Here is a 19854-nt window from a genome sequence, read left to right on the forward strand (position 1 = left end):
TCTCTCGCCCCCGCCCGCCCTCGCCCCCGCCCGCCCTCGCCCCCGCCCGCCCTCGCCCCCGATCGCCCTCGCCCCCGCTCGCCCTCAGCCCCCGCTCGCCTCGCCCCGCTCGCCCTCGCCCCCGCTCGCCCTCGCCCCCGCTCGCCCTCGCCCCCGCTCGCCCTCGCCCCCGCTCGCCCTCGCCCCCGCTCGCCCTCGCCCCCGCTCGCCCTCGCCCCCCGCTCGCCCTCGCCCCCCCGCTCGCCCTCGCCCCCGCTCGCCCTCGCCCCCGCTCGCCCTCGCCCCCCTCGCCCTCGCCCCCCGCTCGCCCTCGCCCCCCCCTCGCCCTCGCCCCCGCTCGCCCTCGCCCCCGCTCGCCCCCCTCGCCCTCGCCCCCGCTCGCCCTCGCCCCCGCTCGCCCTCGCCCCCGCTCGCCCCTCGCCCCCCGCTCGCCCTCGCCCCCGCTCGCCCTCGCCCCCGCTCGCCCTCGCCCCCGCTCGCCCTCGCCCCCGCTCGCCCTCGCCCCCGCTCGCCCTCGCCCCCGCTCGCCCTCGCCCCCGCTCGCCCTCGCCCCCGCTCGCCCTCGCCCCCGCTCGCCCCTCGCCCCCGCTCGCCCTCGCCCCCGCTCGCCCTCGCCCCCGCTCGCCCTCGCCCCCGCTCGCCCTCGCCCCCGCTCGCCCTCGCCCCCGCTCGCCCTCGCCCCCGCTCGCCCTCGCCCCCGCTCGCCCTCGCCCCCGCTCGCCCTCGCCCCCCGCTCGCCCTCGCCCCCGCTCGCCCTCGCCCCCGCTCGCCCTCGCCCCCGCTCGCCCTCGCCCCCGCTCGCCCTCGCCCCCGCTCGCCCTCGCCCCCGCTCGCCCTCGCCCCCGCTCGCCCTCGCCCCCGCTCGCCCTCGCCCCCGCTCGCCCTCGCCCCGCTCGCCCTCGCCCCCGCTCGCCCTCGCCCCCGCTCGCCCTCGCCCCCGCTCGCCCTCGCCCCCGCTCGCCCTCGCCCCCGCTCGCCTCGCCCCCGCTCGCCCTCGCCCCCGCTCGCCCTCGCCCCCGCTCGCCCTCGCCCCCGCTCGCCCTCGCCCCCGCTCGCCCTCGCCCCCGCTCGCCTTCGCTCCCCGCTCCCGGTCTAGCGCTCGCTCTCTCGCGCTCGCTCTCTCGCGCTCGCTCTCTCCGCGCTCTCTCTCTCGCGCTCTCTCTCTCGCGCTCTCTCTCTCGCGCTCTCTCTCTCGCGCTCTCTTCTCTCTCGCGCTCTCTTCTCTCTCGCGCTCTCTTCTCTCTCGCGCTCTCTTCTCTCTCGCGCTCTCTTCTCTCTCTCGCGCTCTCTTCTCTCTCTCGCGCGCTCTCGCTCTCGCTCTCTCTCTCCCGCGCTCTCTCTCTCCTTTTTCTCTCGCTCTCTCTCTCCTTTTTCTCTCGCTCTCTCTCTCCTTTTTCTCTCGCTCTCTCTCTCCTTTTTCTCTCGCTCTCTCTCTCCTTTTTCTCTCACTCTCTCTCTCCTTTTTCTCTCACTCTCTCTCTCCTTTTTCTCTCTCTCTCTCTCTCCTTTTTCTCTCTCTCTCTCTCTCCTTTTCTCTCTCTCTCTCTCTCCTTTTTCTCTCTCTCTCTCTCTCCTTTTTCTCTCTCTCTCTCTCTCTCCCTTTTTCTCTCTCTCTCTCTCTCTCCTTTTTCTCTCTCTCTCTCTCTCTCTCTCCTTTTTCTCTCTCTCTCTCTCTCTCTCTCCTTTTTCTCTCTCTCTCTCTCTCTCTCTCCTTTTTCTCTCTCTCTCTCTCTCTCCTTTTTCTCTCTCTCTCTCTCTCTCTCTCCTTTTTCTCTCTCTCTCTCTCTCTCTCCTTTTTCTCTCTCTCTCTCTCTCTCTCCTTTTTCTCTCTCTCTCTCTCTCCTTTTTCTCTCTCTCTCTCTCTCTCTCCTTTTTCTCTCTCTCTCTCTCTCTCTCTCTCTCCTTTTTCTCTCTCTCTCTCTCTCTCTCTCTCTCCTTTTTCTCTCTCTCTCTCTCTCTCTCTCTCTCCTTTTTTCTCTCTCTCTCTCTCTCTCTCTCTCTCTCTCCTCTCTCTCTCTCTCTCTCTCTCCTTTTTCTCTCTCTCTCTCTCTTTTCTCCCCCCGCCCCCGCCTTTCACACTGACCGTAGCAGAGAGCAGGAAAGCTCAGCAGATGGTTCGTCAGTTTTTTTAAAAATATCAATTTAGTTTCACAGCTGACAGGTGCTACAAACAAAATTCATGTTTACAATCATCATTGTATTAAGAGTAGAAGCAGCTGCCATGTTTGTGTAATGGTGGTTCCAGCATTAACTCACTTATTTTCCCACTTGAGTCCTGGCATTCAGTTTAGGGGCAGAACATTTTCCAACACTGAATACAATTCCCTATTGATGGAACAAAAAATTTCCTCTTTGCACTCTTTCCTGAACTCCAACATGAAAAGCATGTTTAGAGCTGAGCAATTCTCAGGACTGCAGTCAAGTTCATTTAATTTATTTTGAGTAAGTCCAAAGGAGAAGAGGACAAAGTAGGTTTGATGTGACTGCAATTGTATCAGCCTATGCCATACTTCTTTTTTCTTGTTGGCCAGTCGTCCGTGACATGATGCTCTTTGACTAAGACAATATCCAGTTTTAACCATTACCTTTTCCTTCCATTCAATGCGGCTATTCCTGCTACTCTGAAGGAACTCTAGAGTTGGAGTCTTTCACATTAGGTAATTTTGGCACATCTCTTCATTTCTGCTGCTGTGTATGGCTATTATGTTCTTGCAAAATGTATCATATTTGAAGGTATTGAGAGAAATAAAAGTCTGAATAGAATGGGGTAAAAAAACAAAAAAGCAAAATAAGAGTTTGAGAAACAAATAACAAAAGATTGAACAAGAGGAATTGGGGGATAAAAATGAAGGTTAGAAAATTAAATACCAATGAAAAAGAAACAATGAAGATAGGAAAAAATTGAGGTGGAAAATGAAAGCATTATTGAGAAAAAATACCAGGTTTTGTCTTGTAGTTTATACAGCTTATGTGCAAGCTAGAATGAAAGATTAGTGTTGTAAAAAAGACATTTTGTTTTAAACAAAAGTAAAGATGAGACACTAAAATAAAGAACAGAGAATTTGAACAGTTTAAATAATGGAGTGCAAGAGAGAAGCGACTGAGTTTATATAAGACAATAAGGAAAGTCCTCGCTGTGCCCCGCCACTACTCCATTATGTTTCAAGTTGCATTTTTTTCTTGTCTAGTGATGTCTGTAGAGGCATGTAAACGTTCATAATGAACCATTTAATGTGCAGTGTAAATTAATCTTGCTGGCTTTTTTTCTGTTTCAATTTAATTTATCTCCTGTTTTGATCTGCAAGCGATCTGTTTATATGGTGGTACTGGTGTAGTCTAAATTGAGCCTAGCTATGTAGTTTAGAATTTCTTGTTGCTTCCCATAGGGAGTGCAAAACAACTGACACTGGTAGTAACACTGCCAGACATACAGTTCATGCTGAATATCAGCCCTTTTTAGAGTTGATAGGGGGAGGCTAAGCGATGTTAGCTGTTTTTAGTAAACATCATCTGTAAAACCATTATATGTAGAACAGTCAATAGCTGTGACGCAGTTTGAAGCGATGATATGTCGAACTATTTGGGTGTTGCTTATTCTTGTTTATCTGTATGATTATGTTGCTCCTAGCTATATATTGTCTGTGTGTTCAATAAAATGGACTCTTTCCTTGTAAATGGGATTCTATACACCTCTTAAATAATGTATTAGAGTATTAGCATTGGGAAGGAATGTTATTGCAGGAAAGTTTACGGTATTTGGTTGAATTATTGAATAACTTGTATTCTGTACAGTATATAAGAATGTTTGTTTGTTTAGCAACACATCTCATTTTCTAGTTTATACTTTTTTGACTGATTTTTAAATAGCTGGTGCTAAAGTCAGATACAGGAGAAATGCCGTGAACAACAGATGCCCCTCTACATTGCTTTCATTGATCTCACCAAAGCCTTTGACCTCGTCAGCAGACGTGGTCTCTTCAGACTACTAGAAAAGATCGGATGTCCACCAAAGCTACTAAGTATCATCACCTCATTCCATGACAATATGAAAGGCACAATTCAACATGGTGGCTCCTCATCAGAGCCCTTTCCTATCCTGAGTGGTGTGAAACAGGGCTGTGTTCTCGCACCCACACTTTTTGGGATTTTCTTCTCCCTGCTGCTTTCACATGCGTTCAAATCCTCTGAAGAAGGAATTTTCCTCCACACAAGATCAGGGGGCAGGTTGTTCAACCTTGCCCGTCTAAGAGCGAAGTCCAAACTACGGAAAGTCCTCATCAGAGAACTCCTCTTTGCTGACGATGCTGCTTTAACATCTCACACTGAAGAATGCCTGCAGAGTCTCATCGACAGGTTTGCGTCTGCCTGCAATGAATTTGGCCTAACCATCAGCCTCAAGAAAACGAACATCATGGGGCAGGATGTCAGAAATGCTCCATCCATCAATATTGGCGACCACGCTCTGGAAGTGGTTCAAGAGTTCACCTACCTAGGCTCAACTATCACCAGTAACCTGTCTCTAGATGCAGAAATCAACAAGCGCATGGGTAAGGCTTCCACTGCTATGTCCAGACTGGCCAAGAGAGTGTGGGAAAATGGCGCACTGACACGGAACACAAAAGTCCGAGTGTATCAGGCCTGTGTCCTCAGTACCTTGCTCTACGGCAGCGAGGCCTGGACAACGTATGCCAGCCAAGAGCGACGTCTCAATTCATTCCATCTTCGCTGCCTTCGGAGAATACTTGGCATCAGGTGGCAGGACTATATCTCCAACACAGAAGTCCTTGAAGCGGCCAACACCCCCAGCTTATACACACTACTGAGTCAGCGGCGCTTGAGATGGCTTGGCCATGTGAGCCGCATGGAAGATGGCAGGATCCCCAAAGACACATTGTACAGCGAGCTCGCCACTGATATCAGACCCACCGGCCGTCCATGTCTCCGTTATAAAGACGTCTGCAAACGCGACATGAAATCGTGTGACATTGATCACAAGTCGTGGGAGTCAGTTGCCAGCATTCGCCAGAGCTGGCGGGCAGCCATAAAGACAGGGCTAAATTGTGGCGAGTCGAAGAGACTTAGTAGTTGGCAGGAAAAAAGACAGAGGCGCAAGGGGAGAGCCAACTGTGCAACAGCCCCAACAAACAAATTTCTCTGCAGCACCTGTGGAAGAGCCTGTCACTCCAGAATTGGCCTTTATAGCCACTCCAGGCGCTGCTTCACAAACCACTGACCACCTCCAGGCGCGTATCCATTGTCTCTCGAGATAAGGAGGCCCAAAAGGTGCTAAAGTACAGTGTGAAGATGAAGAATTTTCTTTTGGAAGACCTTTATTGAAAGTGTTTTTCCATCCACTTTCCAAATGTATGCATACAGCAATCAATTTGACATTTTAAGTATTTTTGCCCTAGGACTGCTGTTAGGACCAGAAAAATGTCAGTCTCCCTAGAATAGCCAGTTGTAAAAGAATTTTGGCTTTTGGATTGTGAAATCGAAACAAATGAGTTACAGTAGTAGAGCCATTTAAATGTCGGGAGTAACCCTATGGAAGTAAATTTTGTTTTGAAATTCAAGAGAGATATTAAAGACTTGAATTCTGTTTACCATTTTCTTCTCCTCCATCCCCATTCTCTTTCTGGCCTATAATTTGTACTTGCGTATGTAGCCTAACCTAATCTACCTTCTATTCATGTCTTTTTGATATAAAAAAAAATTCTTTCTATTGGCTCCCACTCTCTTGATCAGGCAAGATGATCCAGTTAATTTATGATAGATCATTTTTAATAAAACCAGGATAGTTGGTGGAGCTGATAACTTGTCCACTGAGTAAGCATGTGCCCAGATGAGTACTCTCATCTACACCATTGTAAAGGCTATTGTGTTGGCCTGTAATAGTCGCAAAACCTAGCCATTGTTGTCTTACTATATGTGATGATAGAAGATTAAGTCTGACCAATTGAATTTTCTTCTACTCTGGTGAAATCCACTTAACTGAATTCAAACTGAGTCTCAAAAATATAAGCATTTCAACAATGTTTTTAAAATGAGACCATTGTAAACTAAAATATATTTCTGCTGGCTTTAAAATCTAAACTGTGCAGAAAAATGGCAAATTGCCCAGGTGTGCAAAACTACAAAGCGGGGCAACTTGAGATGGGCAATAAGTGCTGCCTTGCAAGCATTATCCATATCCCAAGAATAAATGAAAACAAAAAAAAAATCATTTGGTGTTCAGTAGTGTAGTCATAGTCCACAAAGAAGTTAGGAGGAGCTGCTAGATAATGGGAGCTCAGTCTAAACCAGGCAGAGGTACTTCAGTCATAAGATAACAATAATCCTTTTATCATCAGGTTTGAAATTCAGATAAAAACAGAGCTGCATGTTCAGTGGGGTAGATTTAGAATGGGTAATGGGAGTAGAGAAACTTAGATGACCAGTGTCAACGTGGTTGTTGTTGGTGTACAAACTGAGAAAGTAAGATGCCAGAGAGAAGATTTCGGGAGGATCAAGAGGGTTGGGAATAGAAGAGGTCGGATTCACAAGGAAGTGGGAACTTCTTGATCAAAGAGCTAAGGAGGCAGTGGAAGGAGAGCTCAGCATTCTATTGTACTTGGAATTGTTGAGGTGGATGCAGAGGGAGTTGCAATTTAGGCTGTTCCTGAGGACAAATTCAAGGCCAAAAAGGTCAGAGAGGATGGTCAAAACCTGTTGAGGGATAATGTTTAGAGAGAAAGGGGGATTGGAGGAAAGTAAAAAGGAGAGGAATTGGGGTATTAACTGGTTCTTTGTCTTACTATTCCTGTAACGAAACCACTGCATTACTGTACCCTATCATTTAATTATCTGAAGTATTTTGTAATGAGGCAAAAGTTTGTGCTTGAAATGGGAGGTTTCCTGAATACATCCAATGTGTTTCCTTAGGTAGTATCTGGCATGTTCAGCAAGACAGCACTGCTTGATCTTGTGCTTATCAGACATTCAATGTTACAGCACAAATACAGGCTGCTCAACCTTTCAAGCCTGCATTGGAGTAAATTTTCCACACCAACCAACTAGTCTCAACCTGCTCTTATGCAGGCTCCTGTGTCCATATAACAATCCTCTTTTTGAAGCAAATATCTAATTCCTTTTCAAAAGAACTTTGGGCTCTGCTTCAACAATAGTTTGGTTTGTGGGAATGAATTCCACAAACTAAGATCCTTCCAAGTAACGACATTTTTCTAACCTTTTCTTTAATAACCTTATTGGTTGGGCTTTGGTTCCTTCTGCTGGTCTGGAATGGATATTCCAATGTGACCATAATGACCATTCCACTCTCCATTGCTGATGTTTGCATGATGAGAATCTGGCGTTTTCACTCGTTGCACACCATTTTAGCAGATAACCACAAAGTAGTAACTAAGGAAATAAAACACACACACCAATCAAAAAAACACTTGCAGACTCTGCTTCTAGTATTGCCATTTTACCAACAAATGCACAGATAGGTTAAAGTACGCATGCGTATATTGTGCAAATGAGTTTCGAGATCACAGGCTCAATGACTGTGACTGTTTAGTAAATAAAAATTGATTATCAAAAACGCAATTATCCACATGTGGCTGGTGGTTAATGTTGGATAACACTGATCTATAGAGAAAAAACATGTCTATCTTCTAACTATAACTTGGCATCCCTGGTAATGTTCTAGTCCATTTGGTTAAGTTTTTATTCATTCATGGGTTGAGGGCATCGCTGGCTAGGCCAGCCTTTATTGCCATCCCTAATTCCCCTTGAGAAGGTGGTGGTGAGCTGCCTTTTTGAACCGCTGCAGTCCATGTGAGGTAGGTAAACCCATAGTGCTGTTAGGAAGGGAATTCCAGGATTTTGCCCCAGCGACAGTGAAGGAGTGGCGATCTAGTTCCAAGTCAGGATGGTGTGTGACTTGGAGGGGAACTTGCAGGTGGTGGTGTTCCCATGTATCTGTTGCCCTTGTGCTTCTAGGTGGTAGAGGTCACGGGTTTGGACGGTGCTGTAGGAGGAACCTGGGTGAGTTGCTGCTGTACATCTTGTAGATGGTACACACTGCTGCCACTGTGCGTCGGTGGTGAAGGGAGCGAATGTGGAAGGTGGTAGATGGGGTGCCAATCAATCGGGCTACTTTGTCCTGGATAGTGTCTAGCTTCTTGAGTGTTGGAGTTGCATCCACCCAGGCAAGTGGAGAGTATTCCATCACACTCCTGACTTGTGCCTTGTAGTTGGTGGACAGACGGGAGACAGGAGGTGAGTTACTCACTGCAGAATTCCTACCCTCTGACCTGCTCTTGTAACTATATTATTTATGTGGCTGGTCCAGTTCAGTTTCTGGTCAATGGTAATCCCCAGGATGTTGATAGGATTCAGCGATGGTAATACCATTGAACATCAAGGGGAGATGGTTAGATTCTCTCTTTTTGGAGTTGGTCATTGCCCGGCACATGTGTGGCGCGAATGTTACTTGCCACTGCTTCTCATTGCTTAAACCAGTTTATAATCCCATTCGTTAATGTTCCATTAATTCCTTAAATTCCACTTCTGACCAGATTGAATCCATCTTCGGATCGCTTAATCATCCCTAAGCTTCTACTTGCCAGGCTAAAGCTACAGAGTACCCATGGGACTTGTAGATCTGTCCTGCTTCAGAATACACAGAGGTTCTTCTATAACAAGTACCCAGAAATTACTTCAGCGTACCTGAGCTACCATTCCATTACTGTGACAAACAGCTGAAATCTGGGAGGGTACACAGAGCTTCACTCTGCTGCTTTTTATATCAACATTAATCCTTCTGCATCGCACTGAGTGTCTGCCTGTATGTTTGGAAATGTAAGGCCTGATTTTAACTCGCTCAAAACCCATTCACTTACACTGACTTAAAATCAGGCCCTTAGATCACAAATCTTGGTGAAATTAGACCCTCGCTGCTTCTGGCTGTTAGGAGGTTCGATGTCCTACCAGAGTTCTGTCGATACTGCAGGATTACAATGGGTCAGTCCTTCAATGTTTTGAAGGCAGTTTTACATGATACAAAAAGTGTGAATGGGGGTGCACACAACAGCCCCATTGTTGGGAGCCATTTGTATTGACCTAATGAAACAGCAGTATGCTGGGCACTCAAGTTATCTCAAAGCAGTTTTGTCACAAGGATTTCATGTACAGTTACCGCAGACATACAGTTTTCAGGCTATGTTCATTTGAAATGTAAAACGACTGGCAGTAAAGGTTAAAATACAACTTTCATACTTCTCAATTCGCCTGTGCCTGGAAAGACTATGAAATCAGTTTGGAGTTCTGGTGGTAATTGATGGGAGAAATTCAAGAAATGAATTAAGAGCATCACTCAATGTTTATTGGTTTAAGAGTGGGTTTTTTTCCATCCCCATATGGTATATAGCTTATTTAGATTAAAAAGCTTCATGACAGCATGCTGAATCTTCCATCTATGATGTATTGTGGTAAAAAGTATAACATGAACATTGTGTTAACTTTATGCCAACACTCTACAACCTGGTGACCATATATACAGTTCATTTGATTCCTCTCCACTTATACCCTCCAGCCACATATACCCTCAACATATCGCACTCCTGACAGATTTGGCCTCCATGACCTGGATTTTAGCCTGGAGGCAGGTTGTGCGGGGGCTGTTGTGAGGTTCTGAAACCTGGAAGAATAGGTTTCCTGAATGGCCTGTAGAATTTAACTGTAGGTGTGCTTTAAATTGTTCTCTGTGCGGCTCTCGCCAAAAGATAGCCTGATTGATAGGCTGCAAATCTGTGTGAGAAGCTTGCTTCACAGTGCCGAAGCCTACAGAAGCAGGTAGATAGATGTACTAGGGGAGTGAGTCAGATTATTTTGGGTGGGGGTGGGGGGGTGGTATTTCTGATGGTTTGTGGGGATGTACTGGGTAGCTTGTCGAGCCTGGTGGAAGCACTCCTGCTACTCCTGACCCACAGGCAGTGCTGTAAAAAGCACTTGCCTCATGGATTTTGCCCTGATCCCCTCCTTTAAGCTGTTGAGTTTTCTGAGGCTCAGCAAACCCAGTTGCCTGTGGGTAAAAATAGAATGATAGTTAAAATAAAGACATGCAGCCTTATTATAAAATTTAAATGACAAGCCCCCTTCCTGCGGATGGGTTGGTCACCCATGCGGCACTCGTCATACCTCTTCAAACTGGAAGTGGGCGGATTCATTTCCTGTTTGTGGATTTTGTTTTTGTATTTTCACCTCTGACAAGACCTCAACCTACCTGTTTTTGGGAGCTAAGATTCAGCTCTGTTTCCTTAAAATAACACTTCCCTTCCCCACAGTCAGTTTTGCACAGCCCTCCAACATTGTCATTAACATGACCTTCGTATATGTCTTCAGTGCTGTACTTTACTCCACACTTGCCCCCTTTCTGTCTACGTTCTTCATACTTGCTCACTCCTGCTCTAGCACTCCCCATCAGATGTGTCCACCACACTTCCTTTCCATGAGCAAACTTTGCATCATGATGTCCCATCATTAATGTTCACCTGCATGCTTTGCTTAGCCTGGTTGTTGCTTTTGAATAGATCCTTTAGTTTGTGTTATGTGGTGGAATCTGTAACTTTTTAAAAATGTTAAAGGTGAGCAAGGCTAACTTGAGCCCAAATTAATGCATGCATCTCCATTCGAACATTATTGTTATATGTCAGATAACTGTTTTGTGCAAGAATTATTGTAGTAATGTGCTTCGAATATTACTGAACCTAGACTTATTTAATTTGTTGAAACAGTAATATATTGATACCCAATGCATTTGTTTCTAGCGGAAAATTGGTTTCCCCTAAATGGAAAAATTTTAAAGGATTAAAACTTCTATGGAGAGACAAGATTCGACTGAACAATGCTATCTGGAGGGCATGGTACATGCAGTGTGAGTAAAATCTCTTTAGCTTTTTTCTTTGGCCAAAAATTTGTACTTTAGTAGTTTTTAATGAACTACACTGATCCACATTTCCTGTATTAGTTCATTACACCACCTCCTGTTGTTGTGCTACCATATCCAGGGTACCCTATTTCACTTCAATCTCCTTGAATACAAAGTTAAGATAGGTGCCCCATCAAGTAGTTTCTTGTTGACTGCTCATCTGACTGGGAATAGGAGGTCAAATTTATCTTTATTTCCCACCAGGATAATAACCATTAAATTTTCTTGTGTCTGAACAAGTTTCTCAACATTGGCCATAATCAAGAACAGATTAATTTGGCCTTTGGAAAATTGGAATATTGTGACCCATACGGACTTTACTTTTTTAAATGACCTCCCCCCTCGTCTCAGTGCTTCTGCTATTTTGTTGACCCAATATCAGAAAAAAGAACGGGCAGATATTAGTGATTTAATATAGTATTTTTGGGAAGCAGTACTAGAAACAATCTGGTTTTTAAAATGTTTTCATCAATGTGTATGTGGAATAATCTCGACTGCATGCAGATAAAGAATCCTTTAGAGAGAAATGTATACCTACAGCATCCTGCTGTCACCATCCCATATCCTGATGGAGGGCTTTGTTGTTACTCATTGCTTATGTCTACTTTAAAACAAGCACATAAGAACAATACAGGTTATTAAATCATTTTCAAAGTTGATTCCTCATCTCCCTAGCTCCACTTTCCAGCACAATTGCATGTGCTATAAATGTTGACACCATTTCAATCAAGAAGACAGGCAGATGACTTATTCAGCTGCCTCTGCTATTGCTTGACAAAAAATGGCTCAGTTGATTACTGTTCACTTTTCTTGTTGAGCAGTGCTTGGATTTATCCCTGTCAGATGATATGGCTTGGATCAGACGTTTCTTAATTGTTCACCTGACTATATCATCCAGTAGAGTTCCACAACTTCTTTCTCGTCAATTTTACTTCCCCAATTCCCTTTCTCTGATGTTGATAATACAATTCCACAAGCACTAGAAGCTCTCTGATCCTTCACCTGTGGGACCATTCTTTTCAAAAGATCTAGATCATGAATTTTCAAGCTCAGATCTTCAAGTAGAGTGGGAAGTTGTACGGAGATGCCAATAGAAAACTACTGTTCACAAACATTTTAACTAAAAACTCTACATGGATGGCCTTTTCGCATGAAGTTCTATGCAGGTGGCTTTCAAGATATCTTCTAAACCCTCTTATTCCTCTTATCCCTAATATAATTTAGCCTACATAATGTGTTCCTTATCCATCTTTGATTATTTGCGTGGTCCCCTCTCCCCATTCCACCTCTTCCATTGAACACTTTAATTCCTTGGTGCCACTTGTACCCAAGTGGTGTAAATGGAATATTTGACTGATATTTCAGCCTGACTCTGTCCTCACTGAAGACCACTTGCAGAGGTTGCTGGATATTGTTTGGGAGCAGAAACTCTGGCCATTTTCTCTTTTGCGCACCCCTCCCCAGCTAACTTTGGTGGCTGTGGGAAAGAATGCTTTCTTTTGAATTGCTAATGTTGTAAAATGTTTTTACTTGCTTATGTAACAAGATCTTATTTTCTCTTAGATGTAGAAAAGCGTGACAACCCAGTTTGTCATTTTGTTACTCCACTAGATGGAACTATTGAGTTTGATGAACCTCGACGACCAGAAGTAAGTAGATGTGAAAGCCCCCGTATAGTATGGGTGATGTAATAACTTTTATAGGAAGATGATTATCTCTTGAAATACTCTGTTCCAGTTCTTGCATATGATTTGTTTCTTTTCTGTGCTTCCTTGTATAACTTTTCAGTTCTTTTTCTTGTTATCTGCATCAGCAGGATTTCCAGATATTCCTGTAACTGAGAGAAGAAAAATGTCCAAAAGTTCACATTTTTATTTTCTAGTGAGCAGGATGTACATATGTTTTTACAGTCATTTTAATGTGATCATTTTGGGTTCATTGTACAGCATTTAATAGCTTGTACAAATGTGTGAGATTTTCAATTAATCCTGTTTTTTCACTAGGCAGCTGTAACAGAAGGAAAATTCTGGAAAAGAAGAATTGAGATTGTAATAAGAGAGTATCACAAATGGCGCACATACTTCAAAAAAAGGGTATGTTTAAATCTGGTGTTTATTATTAAGTGATTCTGCTAGTTCTAAGTTACTTTGCATTTTGTGCCCTGAAAATATGTTTTGAGTTCTTCTGACACATTTTAAGGGAGTTGAAAAGTCAATTTACTATTAGAATGAAAGGATCATTCTTTTTGGAGCTTTCTGCAGTCAACGTTTTACAGTGCTTTTTTCTTTGATATGTTTCTAGCTTTTTGTTTTCTTTTGCAGTTGCAAAAGCACAAAGATGAAGACCTTTCAAGTTTGATTAAAGTAAGTTTAAAATGAAAAGACAAGCGCATTCACTAAAGATGAGCTTCTAAAAAAAAAAGAATTTCACCTGTTTGCGCTTGAAATGTCAACAGTGTGATCTGATACCAAGCATGGACTTTGTTCAAAAGGGGTGATTGCAATGGATCACCATATGTTCTTTTAGAAGTGTATATTTCTGAACGCTGTTCGTAGGTTAATCATGCAGTATTTAACTTAAGCTTCGAGTATAATTTTGTCCTAGAGTTAAAGGTAACTACAATTGCCTTTTTGGCGTAGGTTAAGGGGTGAGCGATTTGCATTTTTTGAGTCTGATGATTGTTAATACTCACAGAGTCCGTTAAATATACTTTTAACGGATCCTAAAAAAGGCAACTAATCAGATATGCTTGTTCATGCAGTGCAATTTGCATTTTAGCACAGTCTTGTGCGGCAGCTTGTTGTACTCATGTACTGTAGCATGGATTGCTGGAAGACCTATGACTCCTTTCATGGCAAATGGGTAAAATTGCCCACCTCCTTCCAGACCATTTTTTGGCTCCTTATCCTGCCAACACATTTATTTCATAGCCCTTGTCCAACAGTCCCTCTATCCCCATGGCCACCTTGTACCCTACCAACTTACTGTGTCCCTTTGTTATTCTGAACCTGGACCGTTTTTGTCTCCCTCTCAACTCCCCATTCCACCTTTGCTCACGAAGCTTTTAGTCTTGTTATGGCCCTGTTGTTTAGAATTTTTTCTTTCTAAGCCCCTGTGCCTTGTTAGAATTTGCTTTGCCTTCAAAAGCTTCCTTAAAATTTGCTTCTTTGCTCTCAACTTTGTTCACTTACTGCTCTTCCACTTCTTGCTTAGTGCCTCAATCTTATCTCTCTCTTTATCCCCACCCATCCCCAACCTCTCAAAATCCTAATGAAGTTTTACTACCTTTAAAGGCATTTAGCAAATTGTTCAGGCAATTTCTTCAAACCTGCATTATTGGACAGTAACAGATAAACACTGCCATCTGCTGGATATGAAATCAAATCACTTTCTAAACTTAAATTCAGAATCTCATTAAGAATGCTATTGAGTATCTGTCCTTTGTAAACATCAATTTGTTTTTAACATTTTAAATTCCAGTCATCTGATGTGGTCTTCTACAGTGTCATTGATAAATTATATTATCTGTGCCCCTAGCTATCTTGGGGACAAAATGGGAGGAAACATTTGAATCTTAGGATTTAGTTTGTTGTGGGAAAAGAACAGTGGTATCAATTTTCTCTCAGTTCTCTAATGCATCTGATCAGCTCCCTTCATCCACCTGCTTGTCTCTGATGTACTTCATTAAAATAATACTGCTGCTTCCTCGGTCATAGCTGTGGGAATAGCCTATCCCAGCAACGCCCCCCCCTCCCCTCCTCAGCTATTTCTAAAAATTGACTACTTATTTTGTGCTCTATTTCATATTTAACTATTGGGTTTAACGTATTTTAAAGACCACTTCTAAACTGAACTACAAATTATTTTTAATTTCACTCGTCATCCTACTGGAACCACAAAAAATAGCTGTGCAGGTTGCTCTGGGCCACGGGCATCTTACACTGCTGCTTAGTTATTGAAGTATTCTAGTATGATGCTTCAGCTGAGGCCAGTCAAGAACTAATGAAGTTCAATTCCAACAAATGGAAAGAAGCTTGAATGATGATTAGTTTTAGGGTTTAATTTTGTGATTATCTTGGGAGACATGGTTCATGCTTGAGAACTTTTACAGTTTTTAAAAGAGTTAAATAATAGCTGTATAAATGCATTTCTAATGACTATTATACCTTTTAGTATTAGAAAATATACAGAGCCATGCAGGATTGCTTAATTTATTTGTACATGGTGTTCTGGTTTTAGCTTCCCATAGAAGGCAGTTTTTCTGATTTTGGACAGGTGGTCAGAAGGGTCATTTCTCGCATTGTTCTTGCATGCTTCTTGGTAGGCTAATCAAAGATAGTCTTAGTGATGTCTGTGGTAATCTCAGGTCAGCTTTTGTTCTCGTCAGCTGAAAGGTGTTTTTGTAGGAGGCGGGATGAGAACTTTTTTAAAATATCAAGTTTAGAATTTGTTGGTTACTGCTGGCAGAGTTGTCGGTTTCTTAACAGGAAGTGTGAATTTGACCAGTTCTTTCCACACAGGGTGTTTAATATTTGTTGAATGCAAAGTATTTGATCAACAATGTCCTGGTTGAAAGAATGGTCCCATAAATTATAAAGCAGTTGATAGAAGTTGCTTGTATTTTAGTCGAGCTAATTATTCTTTCTGTCACATTGGGTAATGGTGTACAGCTTTCTGGGTTTGATGATGGCTGTCCCGAAGCCTGTTGTATTCCATTTCAAGATGATGACTTGGCAGCATGGCGTGCAAAAAGAAAAGGAAGTGATACACCAGTTCCTATGGAGGAGGACCAGCTCCTGGATATGGACATGTTAATGTCTGAATTCTCTGACACGCTTTTTTCAACTTTGTCTTCACACCATCCAGTTGCCTGGCCCAACCCAAGAGAGATTGGTTAGTGACAATTGCAAGGCATGTTTTGTTACATTTGTAAACTTTTTTTTCCCCAAAATGTTACATTTTATAAAATTTGTGACGTATCTCCTCAAATGTCACATTTCTTTTTGTAAGGGTCTGTAATGCATACATCTGTTTGCAATTTGTGGGAAGTTTAGTTTGTTTTAGATTAGTCAAAATTGTCTTTGATCATTAATGTTCCTGTACTTTCTATGTAAAATGTTATTAAAAGAAACTGGCAGTTGTGTTAAATAATGAGACAATGCTACCCTATCTGCTGCAGGTCATTCTGTGTATTTTTCTCTTGCTTTCATGTGTATAGTGACAAGTTTCACAAGCACTGGTAATGTACTTTGGGACATATGCCTTGGCTTTTGGCACACCCAAATAGAGTAAGCACAAGCTGAAACAAAATTCAATTGAAAGATCAGATTACTTATCGGTACTTGCCACTAATGTTAGAACCAGGATGACAGACCAAGTAGCAGCTGGGATGGGGGAAGAGCAAGTCCAGACAGTAAGCAGTGAGGGGGGGGATATCATCTCCCAGCTTCAACATCTTGCATGTTAGTATAATAAAAAAAAGTACTTAATTGGCTGTATAGAGCTTTGAGGATGTTCCTGAGGCAGTGAAAAGTGCTATATAAATACAAGTCTTTCTTTTCAATTAATATTGAAGGAGACTTGCAGAGACTTTGTGTATAGAGTAATTATCTTTTTGTGATGCATCCTCAACCAAGTTGTACAAATTTAAGAATATTGGGAAAACCAGCCCCTAATGCAAAATATTCCGTATGGAAATAGAGTTAATCAGCAAAATGTGTGATCTAAGTACAGTGTACTTGGAACTCTTTTAATACTTCCAACAGCGCATGCAGGAAATGCAGATATGATTCAGCCTGGATTGATCCCTCTACAGCCCAATCTGGACTTCATGGACACTTTTGAACCTTTCCAAGGTAAGATTTGCACAAGTACTTTGAATTTAATAAGTGGCAGGTTTATGTACTCAGTTACATAAGTAATGGTATTTTAGTGAGCTTGTGCTGAATACATTCATGATGGAAAAATATGATAATGGAAAAATATCACAAAGTGCATGTTGCTTTGTTGATCATTTTCACATTTTTATATACCACAACTTGGTGAAATATATTGGCTTCATGTTACAATACTGTTTGTGATATTTCAATTTTCTTAGTTGGTTAGTTGTACATTTTTCCCACCTTGAATACCAGATCTTGCCTTACTGTCTTAGCTTCAGTAAGGGGGATACAAAATGTTCAGATACTTTGGAAATATTACGCAATCCTGCCTGGCTGATATTCTATAGCTTTTTGTCTGTTGTTATTTCTATTCAATTATATTTTTACCTATTTTATTTCTTTCATTTTGTGCTACTTGCTTTCAAGAATTTTCTTTAGATGGAAGTGCTGGCTCCCTAAATTGCAAGCTGTGTTGAAGAATTTGTTTTTTCAACTTTCCTCTCTCCTTCCTTCTCAATGAAGATATACACTGTCTAATTGGAGAGTATGAGAGATTTTCATGACTACAGGTTTTTCCTAGTACAGTGCAAGATTTTTATAACTGTTAATTTACAGTCACATTGCACCTAAACTATTTGTTTTGAAAAATGTATGCAGTTTTCGAGCCTGAGATATTGTAGAAAATGAATGATACTAAAAATGAGCTATTTAATTTCAGATTTATTTCCGACAGCCCGTTTCCCATTTTTGACTGGCAGCCTGTTCTCATCACCTACTCCTTCTGTCCCTACTGTCACTTCTCTAGGTGCCAGTAGCTCACCACCACAGGTAAGATTTTTGTTTGATCCTAACATAGGTGTACTGCTGAAGCTCCTCTTTCTCTTTCTTGCTTTTCTCCTCTGTACGTCTGCAAACTACCAGAGCTGTTTTTCAAAATGAAAGTGAAGTAGTGAACCACTATGTTACTAATGGGGGAAGCGGTGGCGTAGTGGTAATATCACTGGGCTAGTAATCCAGAGGCCCTGGCTAATGCTCTGGGGACATGGGTTTGAATCCCACCATGGCAGATGGTGAAATTTGAATTCAATTAATAAAAAAAATCTGGAATTAAAAGCTAGTCTCGTAGTGACCCATGAAACCATTGTGGATTGTTTTAAAAACCCATCTGGTTTACTAATGTCGGATAGGGAAGAAAATCTGCCATTTTTACTTGGTCTGGCCTACATGTGACTCCAGACCCACAGAAATGTGGTTGACTCATAAATGCCCTCTGAAATGGTCTAACAAGCCACTCAATTTGAGGGCAATTAGGGATAGGCAATAAATGCTGGCCTAGTCAGCGATGCCCTCATCCCACAAACCAATTTTTAAAAATTCTTTTTATGCTCTTGAAAAGGGAATCTTGGGATGGAAAAATGGGTCTGTGTAATAGATGGTAAATTTCTAACTTTCTACGCTACACACATTGTTCAAAGTTGCATGCTGCAGCTTAGGTTTCATTTAGCATCTCTTCCCACGCAAGCGGATTGATCATTTTCACAGGCTACAAGATTTACAAACTAAATTTTGCAACTTCTGCTCTCTACTGCACAGTTACTATAGCCCCAGTGTAACAAATATTTATCATTATTTAACATTAATAGTGGTAAGTTGTTTAAATATAAAGGAAGACAACAACTTATACTGCATGAGAGGAGGGTGCACAAGAGGTTCATTATGTTTCAGCAATTCAGGTAGCAGAAAATGTTACATTAGACCATTCTAATAAAACTACTGTTCTGGATTTATTTACTAACAAAATGATACATCATTTGAAACTTAAGCAAGATATGCTATAGCAATATCAACAGCTTACAACACTTAAAAATTAATTTAACTGCTCAAAAAAGTGCCTCAGCAGTTTCAGGAGATTTGTAGGCATGCGCTGCTTCTGGACTCCATACAATTGTGTCTATAATGTTGTAATGAACAGCTATACGGCCTGACATTCATCTATTGCTTCTAATCAATCTCTTTGAAGATTGTTTCAGCAAACATAATCTTAGTAGAAGGTCTGGAATTCTCTCTCTTTCATGGTGATGTTGGCACATTTTAATATTTTCCAACGTCAGACAAACAAGTTAGAAATTATATTCTAAATTCCATTTAAATTGGCATAAAATAGCCCTGCCAGACATGGATATTAAGTAACCAAAATAATAGATTTCAGGAGGATTCCATATTAAATAACATGCATCAATTCAATTCATCCAACAATGACTAGACTCTTTGTGTTGCAGCAATACGTTTGTAACTTATAATGAAGGAACATGAAGTTGTTCCAGTAATGCACAATACCATTTTTAATATGCAGCTTGCCAGAATATGTTGGAGGAGCTTGAACTCCCTCTCTTTCTGGCTTTAAACAGTCAGTCCTTTTTTATACTGCAAATTTGCAAAGTCGATTGTTGCTTTGGGGGCGGGGGGGGTGAGAGAATTCTAATTAACAGATAATTCAAATTGAAGTAGGCCAAGATTTTGCTTTTGTGCATTGTGTTCGTAAATAAATTCATCAGGGAAGTTTGGACGGTATAGTGTGGTCTATAAAAAGGCAAGAGTAATTTTTGAACAGGAGAATACATTTTGAGAGTGGCTTAAAATTATTATTGTAAAAGAACTGCAGTGTAGTTGATGTGCATCTATTAGGAACAGGAAGTTGGATTGAAGTATTAACATTTTTGATATCTGTAGTGCTTACATTTTACATTTTTGTTCCCTTCTGTGCTTTTTAAAAAATTGTTTCCACTTTTCATCCCTCCTTTTTAGTACTGCTTTTACTTTCCTTTTATCAGAAAAATGCGTACCTTGTTAAACTTCCTCAATGGAAATAGCACGTAGACATGACTTAATATGGTAGACTTGTCCTGAGTTGGATGTTATTTTGACTTAGGTTTGGTATCCTTTACCAGCTAGTACCAAAAGTTTTTAAAGTTGCATTTGGGATGGTTTTAATTGACATCC

The 19854-nt window shown here is 42.3% G+C and overlaps 1 protein-coding gene across 4 annotated transcripts in view; it reads left to right on the forward strand.

The window, feature by feature from the left end:
- mlxip (MLX interacting protein) overlaps positions 1 to 19854 on the forward strand; it is a 131678-nt gene that overhangs the window by 38151 nt on the left and 73673 nt on the right. For all 4 annotated transcript variants that reach the window (XR_010977264.1, XM_068055033.1, XM_068055035.1 and 1 more), the window contains exons 2-8: positions 10812 to 10918; positions 12536 to 12621; positions 12976 to 13065; positions 13294 to 13335; positions 15643 to 15865; positions 16738 to 16827; positions 17573 to 17682. Coding sequence is in view for 3 of the 4 variants with exons in the window: in XM_068055033.1 (XP_067911134.1) it covers positions 10812 to 10918; positions 12536 to 12621; positions 12976 to 13065; positions 13294 to 13335; positions 15643 to 15865; positions 16738 to 16827; positions 17573 to 17682 (748 nt within the window). In the remaining variant the exon portion in view is untranslated. The remainder of the gene's footprint in view (positions 1 to 10811; positions 10919 to 12535; positions 12622 to 12975; positions 13066 to 13293; positions 13336 to 15642; positions 15866 to 16737; positions 16828 to 17572; positions 17683 to 19854) is intronic.

Source organism: Heterodontus francisci, chromosome 23 (genome assembly GCF_036365525.1).
Source record: "Heterodontus francisci isolate sHetFra1 chromosome 23, sHetFra1.hap1, whole genome shotgun sequence".
In the NCBI taxonomy this organism is placed as follows: Eukaryota; Metazoa; Chordata; class Chondrichthyes; order Heterodontiformes; family Heterodontidae; genus Heterodontus; species Heterodontus francisci.